Here is an 8,110-nt window from a genome sequence, read left to right on the forward strand (position 1 = left end):
GTAGATCTTTCTTCTCTTAAGATAAGAGATTTTGAGAAGAGTGAGTGCGCTTTCGAAAGTTTCGACTTTTCGATCTTTCTTCCCTTAGCGCACAAGCACTAAGCAAGTAAACTACCTTTTTTCTTCTCTTTCGTCCCTTTTTTTTTCAATAGATTGTTCGTGTGTCGGAGAATTGGCTTCTGCGTGTCCCTGTTCAAGTAGTCGAGTACGCCCGACTCGCTGCTGTCCAGTCCAAGCCTTCCATTTCCATTATGTCTGCTTGCGATTCGCCCTAGTCCGTAAAGAAAGTAGGAAATGATGGAAAAAAGTCTTCCAATCTCTTAGTCTAGTGTTGCAATCCCGCTAAGGCCTAAGACTGATGAGTTGAGTGAAATCCTATCAGCCTTGGAAGCAGGGCCTAATCCTCCAAACTAGGACTATTCTTCCCGCTTTCCACGCTTTCTATTAGTCTTTTTCTTGTAATGTAAGGAGAACTACGAATCAGCCTCATGAATAAGCTCACCTTATAAGAGAAGTGGGAGAAGGCGAGAGGTAGCTAGTAGGCCTTGACTCAGTCCCATGGTTGGCCCTATGGGAATCCATGCCCCGGGGGTACCTACCGCTTTCGATTCGAACTCGATCTTATTAAGTTGGAGATTCAAATAGATAAAGTGTTCCGTGAGGAATGTGATTCAAGTAGTAGATGATGTCCTACTTGATACTTGAGGAGGGCTTTTGCTAAACCCACAAAGAAAGCATCGGCACCGGGACTAATTACGGATAGAAGACTGTTTTAGTTGCCGGTGATACTGCTTGAGAAGAAGTACACCTCTTTTTTATTTAGTACTCGAGAAATATGGAACTACTTTGATTATTGCCGCGGCTTTTGCTTTAGCTCATTCTCTTTTCGATGAAGCTTTTTTTGTTCATTCCGATACTTTTTATGAAAGCAGCTAATTGAAGACTCACATTTCAGAGTCAATAGCTTCGACATATTGTATATCGAAGATGGGAGAGGCAACCATCAGACTGGTTTATCTAACCTTCTAGTTCCGGGGGTAACCCATTACACCTCCTTCTTGATTCCCATGCGGGGCTAACAACCGATGCAACCTAACCCAATGCCGATAGTGAAAGTCTCTATCTATATAGGAAGTAAAGGCTCTCGCAGTAGTTGTTCTGTAAGGGCTTCCATTACTTGCTTCAATTGCATTGATTTCTCTTTTCTGGCCTCAGACTTGTACCTAATCTTCTAAAGATCAACCGCGAGTCAAGTCAAAGAACTCCTCTTTCGTAGTACACTTCTTGCTGAATACCTTTTTCTTGCTTCCTCCAATTGGCAATAGGACATCCTCTCCTAAGCTAAGGAAGTACTTCAATGAAGGCATCGGGTGATTTCACCCCTTAAGTAAGGCGAATTGACAAAGCCTAGTCTAAGAGCAGGATGAAGTAGCAAAGGGGAACTAAATAGCCTTACAGGGAATGGGGTTAGAGAAGGCGGTGAAAGGGTATTGAGCTAGAATGAAACTACAGGGCAACTCTTTATAAAGGAGGGAATCCGTATTTGTGGACGTATTGCCAATGCTTGAACAAGACAGCTTAGACCTATTAGAGCGATACCAGAAAAAGGACAGAAATCGATCTCTTTAAAGACAGAAAGACCGGTAACCAAGCAAGATAGAAAGAAATGACCGATTGCCATACATAGACCGATGAAAGAGAACAGACTGTTGTTGGCAGGATAAATCCCCTTATTACAGAAAGAGATCGAACGGAATCTTTTTTCTTCTATTATGAGATTTCGAATGACATCTGTAAAAACTAGATGATTCAACGAGTACCGATGCTTTGCTTTGGCGTAGGTGTCTGTTAAATGTTGTTTGGGATGGTCTAGTAGTTGCTCCGTTTTCATCTACGGTTGACGGAACGCAGAGCAAGGACTTCCTGCCCGATCCGATTCCGGGGTTAAAAGAAAAGGCCGTGGACAAGAAAGCGGTTAAAACTGCCCCTTATGATGAAGGGAGGGGAGCTGCATCGACCCTTTCAGTGGTTTTAGGCGCTAAATGCTGGAAATATAGGTTAGTGCGGGATAATAAATATCCACACTTTCTTATAGCTATAGCCGAGACTTCTGTTGATGGAAGGGGATAGACGAAGTGACTCGATTTAAAGTAAGCAACGAGAGGCAATAAGGTCCCGATGTCACTCTTTATTTTCTTTTTTTGTTTTTTGACTGACCGGATCGGTCACTCCTCAACCAACTAAGACATTTCTGAGCAGTTCCCCTCACCCCCTATCACTTAAAGGCAGAGCTAACCCAACATTCTACTGCTCTCTAAAGGGCCTGCCTATTCTATTAGTCAAGCTTGGAGAACATAGTACTAGGACTTGCTAGATGAAAGACCTTGATTGGTGAAGGGCTTAAAAGTTAGGTAGCTGCTATCTATCGGATCTTTTCTAAGAGGTTAGGTAGGTGGTTGAGTCGAAGCGGAGAAGGAGACTAAGTCATCGGTCGTGCCGGGATTGATTTCCTACTTCCAGCTGAATGAGGGCCACACAGCCGTCAACCCTGCTGGAAGTGCTTTCTAGATCCAATCTCCTGGTCTTTCGTTCGCTATTCGAATGTCTGGACCAGTAGAAATGTACGAAAGGTGGTCTTGCCCTTTCCTTTACAACTAGTAGCTAGTAGCTCCGTCGTTGATCTCTCCTCTTCCCGGCCGGTTGTGACTCGTATGTCCAGCCAACGACTATCGATTCCTAACGAATCCATAGATTCTTCTACCATTCGACCAGATCTTCTAGATTGTATTCTCATTTTCCGGCCTCGAGCAACTTTACTAATAAGGGAAAAGCCCTTAACTTAATTTAATTCATATTAGATTAGTATAATATAAAGCGCTAGCGCCCAACCGGCTTTCCGCCTCCGTTTGGTCGTGCTGCTATGATGTAACGTGCAGTCGTCCCGAGGCATTTTAGGGCCCCTCTTTTATCTCCCTTAAAGTCCTTTATGGATTTCAAGTCGGGAATAGAGCTGTGACTTATTCGGCGCTATATCACAATTCATTCATTCTCGGGCATAGCTGTTCACGAAACGTGGCGTGGGACATCTGTCGGCGGCGGGTTAATTCCGAGCGAGAGGTCAAACCAATCCCATTCATCCTGGTCTGATCCGAACGGATCTTGTTGAATGAATTGATCCATTGTTCTATGCCCTAATTCTTAGTTCATTTTTTCCTACTCGGACCCGCCGTACTTCCTTTGACTACTCCTGAGATATAGTGGAAACATTTTGTTATGGTGGAGAGTGGGGAGTGAAAACACCAATGCAACAGAGAACGACCACATGAATCGGAATCCGCTTAACTTATTAAGACAGACGACCGAGAAAGAAAGGCTCCGCGTTCTCCAAGTGGTTGATCTTAGCTTAGCGTGCTAGCCGCTGCTTCATTTCGTATAGTGATAACGCTTTCTCTTTCTTAGCGCTCCGCCCCCCCTTGTATAGTAAGGGGAACTTTGGTTGCGCGGCTTTCTCTTATACTTATAGGGGTCTATTTTCTCTGACTTGACTCAGCTTGACCTACTTGACTCAGCGGTTAGAGTATCGCTTTCATACGGCGAGAGTCATTGGTTCAAATCCAATAGTAGGTAAAACCGACCGAAAGCCCCGCTTTTGCCAGCATGACAGCAAGCACGGACTGGCAGCAAGGAGTCAACTGAATGACCAAAGCATCGGTTGCTTCCGCTTGTGGCCTTCTTCGAGCGCCTTGACACCTTAATATCAACTCACCCCCCTCTTCCACAAGTAGGTGGAGACCAGGAGAGCCGGAAACCCCAACGGGAACCCTTCACCGCGCCACGCGATTCTTTCGCGAAGCGCTCTCTCAGATGTTTCCACTCCTGCCCCCGCAAGCGAAGAGGTTTCAAGATACCAGTCGACCGAGTGAAAGTGAACAGCTCCGAGCAAATCTTCTAGAGAGCGTACCCTTTGTTTCTACTCTTTCTCTCTTCTAAAAAGAACTCAAAATCGAAAAAAGAAAAAAGAATCTTTTGTTTTTGTTTTTTTTTCCTGTTTTTGGCCGTCGGGACTCCTTGAAGCTCAATCAAAGTACATTTTCCAGCCCCTTTTTCTCTCGATCTGCATAACTTATTCATCTGGTAAGTCTGTTGCCAGAGGTGAATCATCGGGGATAGGATGTGCTGCGAGGAAGTCAGCCAAGATGGTTCCATAGATGGGTACAGAATAGAATCCGTCCAAAGTTAGGTACCTGAGACAGATGTCGAGAGCCATCACATAAGGAAGATATTGATAAATAAGCTTCGAGGGCACTCCGGCCGGTGCTTGCTTCCTCAAGTCGGGTATCCGTATCGGTGGCTGTTGGCAATTTCGTTAATGGAGGAAAGACTTAATAGGAACCCCCTGCCGACGTCAATCCGATACCTTTTTTCTCGTTTTTTCATTGATTTTCTTGCTTTATTTCCACTATTAACATGGAAGGGAAAAGGTACCACTGAACACAAACTTAATCTATCTTTTTTAGCCGAAAAACATTTTGAAAAGGTGAATTTAGGATGTTTAAAGTTTTATATTCCAGGTTTTTCGAGTTAGGTTCCAGTATTGCATATGGTTTATATAATGTTAGTAGTTAAGGCTTTGTTAAGAAGTTTCTTTCTTTGCGCCTTTAAACCTGAAGGGAGTTATGGCATTTGAGTTGAGTTACTAATAAGGGAGCAATGCAGTGTAGAGAGATAATAGCAGTCTAGGGAGGGAGTCGCTGTCTATAAAGAGAATAGCTTGAGAGTGAGATCAGAGTAGGACCTGTTAGAATCATACCGAAGCCATACCCAGGTCATACCCGAACTCACCTCCCATCACCCCTTGAAAATAGGGCTTCCAACCCCTGGTTAAGGACCTTAGTCTAGCTTTCCTGTTTACTTGCTTTCCATTCATCCATCTCCTCCTGGAAGGACAGAATGGTAGGGGAGGCGAGAATCACTGGTAAGGGTTGGCCCGGAGCTCTGCGGTTGATCCGTTGGGTAGGAATAAGAGTCATTAATGGCTTTCGAGATGAGGCAGCCAGCCACTCTTCCTGGGTAATGCGCCCAAGAAACTGTGCATGTGTCACTGTTCCGGTCGTTGGGAACGGTCATGGTGTAGCCTGTGCAGAAGATGAGTGAGATGTATCCCGACAAGGTGAAAGCCATTCAGGAGATGCCGATCCCACGAACTAACTGAGAAAGAAGTTCACGGATTACGAGAACAGATATTCAGCACTAGAACGGACGTGCTGCGCATTCGCTTGGGCTGCTCTGGCAGTACATGCTTTATCACACAACTTGGCTCATCGCTCGCATGGGCGCACTGAAATACATATTCGAGAAAGCCTCTCTCTCTGGGGGGATAGCAAGGTGGCAAATGCTCCTGGCGGAATACTACATTGTTTTCAAGACTCTCAAAGCCATCAAAGGCCAAGCACTGCCAGTGTGTTCAGGGGTTAAAGGTATCTTCCTGACCACTATCCAAAGGATTCAGGCCTCTAAGACAGTCCCATCATTCTTGAGAGTCTTTATTTGTAGCTAAAGGCAGAGGGTCCGTTACAGACAGGTGCGGAGAACTAGTTAAGGTGACTTGGGAATAAGGGCTTGGAAGAGCAATGCGTAGAATCAGTTGTTGATTTCGCCCATTGTTGTTGCGAGCTCCATTGTAGTTGGAGCGAGAGGAACGATTATCAGAAGCAGCTGAAGTCTGAGACACAAAGGCTGATTGCTGCTCACTGTGTTGTGCAGCTTGTATGCGATGAAGACGCGATTCTTGGTTAAGGACCTTAGTCCGCAGCTCCTCAAACGATGGAACAGTCTTAGAGTCGGAGATGGTTGTAACAAAAGCTTCATATTCAAAGGGCTTTGTAGTGAAAACTACTTTGGGGACATAGAAGAGAGTTGATAGCAGCCAAGGCATCAACCATAGACTTCAGTTCCCGTAAATAGGCATCCATAGGCTTGTTACCTTTCCTGTTATTCTGAATATCGAACTTCAATTTCATTTCTTTAGCCGTGGACTGATAAAAAAATCTTTGCTCTAAAGCCATCCAAACATCCATATATGTTTTGTTTTCATATTCTATTGTAGACCCGTCAACATGTCCACTGAGAGTGTCGCGTTCAACCAAGAGCGAACACTTTGATCCGTTCTCACCCAAGCACTATAAGCGGGGTTGAGATGAGCCCTTCCTTCGGCATCACTGATGAATTGAGGGGAACATGGGAAGGTCCCCTACACATAGCCCATTAAATCATTACTGATGAGTATAGGTTCAAACTGCGATTTCCAGAGAAGATAGTTGCGTCAGTCTAGCTTTATGGATACGAGATGGGTGCAGCAAGAAGGGGCGCAGGTGAGAAGGATGATGGGTTCTGGTAGGTGGAAGGGAAAGATTGAGGAGATGCATTGGAAGACATGGTGTATAACGGTGAGAAGGCAGCAGAGGGAACCGTGGTATATACCTGTGGGGAAGGCATGAAAACATGACTGGAGGGCTGTGGAATAGATGCCGAGGGTCCTGCAGTCGGTCCATGAACCCGATAAGAGGGCAACAATGGTTTCGGGTTCACAAAGGACAACGAACCAGATGCAGTGGTGTAGGACTGCAAAGCCGTAGCCTGTGACAGCGATGAAGACTCGATGCTTGAGTCTGTCATGAGTGAAGATGCCACTAGGGAAGCACTGGGAACGGCAGAAGACACACCAGTAGTGGAGGCAGGAATCAAAGTAGAGTTCTCAGAGGAAGAAGGAGCTGTTGAGTCAGATGTGGCATTAGACTTCAAATAGGTTCTTCTCGAAGTGGTCATTAGTAAGCCAAGGAAGTTCTTTCCCCAAGGCAAAGAGTCCGTTCATGGTAGAAGTCCTTTCCTTTCAACTAAGAATGCCGACTTTCCTCAAACGATTGGAACTAAGGTATCCTCGCCGAAGGAAAAGAAGAGTAAGCCAATAGTATCCCGGGGAAAGAAGAAAATGTCACATTGACATTTCGAAAGGCTTTGAGAAGAGGGGCAACAGTGAAGATGCCGAGAATGGCCGTGTGTCTATGGGGATTACCGGTCTTGGTAAGAATCTGTTGCAAATGCATGTGAGGGAGGAATGCCTGCATTAAGATTTAAAACTTGTCGTCTACTTGAAGGAAATGTTTGGAACAGGGAACTTACAATAATACAACGCCGCATTCTTCGAAGATTGAGGAACAAGACGAGATCTGTTAAGAGAATGATTTATTCTCGAAAAAATCTGAATAGTTACATCCAATTACAAACTACACGAAAGTTGCCCCTTTTTCATGGAGATTTACCCATCACAGAGATGCATAGAGGAACAGAACGAACTTCATATATCCCTTTTCCACTCAATCCAGAAACAAGATCGGACGTTATTCCGGTTCGTCTCCATTTTAGTGAAACTCTTCCTCAAGCAAGGCAGCCGATAAGTCATCGAAGGCTTTGTGTGAATAATGTAATAGTCAGCATTACTTCTTTTCAAGTTTCCCAAGGTGATTTCATATCTTTGAAAGAAAATGATGCTATAATCTATTCAGAAATAAGGAGATCCTTCTATATCGAAATTTCAGTTTCTAAAATCATAGGAAAATCCCTGGATAGCCCGGTAAGAATGTGGAGAAGAACCAAAACGGAATGGTTCCGCTTACTTAAAACTAAGAGGGGATGCCGCCTACTACTGAAAGACCCGTTTTTGCAACAGTTGCGTTCTTCTATGCAAGACGAAGACTTAGAAAGAACAAAGAAGTTTGGATCCGAAAAAGTATGCTTAGGCAGTTCTTTCGCTGAACACAAGAGAATCAAGAGGAATTTTTATCATTTCAAATCGATATTCTTATCGAAGAGAAGGAACGAAAAAACCCTAAATCTTACTACTAGAAAAAGAAGTCCTATAGTTTACAACTCTTCTTTCTATAGTAATTTGACCTCTTGCTCCACCCATCAGTCTTCTATGAAGAGAAAAATAAAAAGCTCTTCCCTATCTACTCATTATTCGGAGGTGAATCATAGAACACCAAAAGCTGTGCTATCTTATGGACCTAACATAGGTCACATCCCTCACGTGCGCCAAGAGCACATTCGATAG

The 8,110-nt window shown here is 44.3% G+C and overlaps 1 protein-coding gene across 1 annotated transcript; it reads left to right on the forward strand.

Annotated features, from left to right (window-relative positions):
• The first annotated feature begins 7,114 nt into the window (after positions 1–7,114).
• rps4 (ribosomal protein S4) lies at positions 7,115–8,110 on the forward strand. The gene has a single exon. It carries the CDS (start codon positions 7,115–7,117, stop codon positions 8,108–8,110), a length of 996 nt encoding a protein of 331 aa, YP_008999563.1.

Source organism: Helianthus annuus, mitochondrion, assembly GCF_002127325.2.
Source record: "Helianthus annuus mitochondrion, complete genome".
In the NCBI taxonomy this organism is placed as follows: domain Eukaryota; kingdom Viridiplantae; phylum Streptophyta; class Magnoliopsida; order Asterales; family Asteraceae; genus Helianthus; species Helianthus annuus.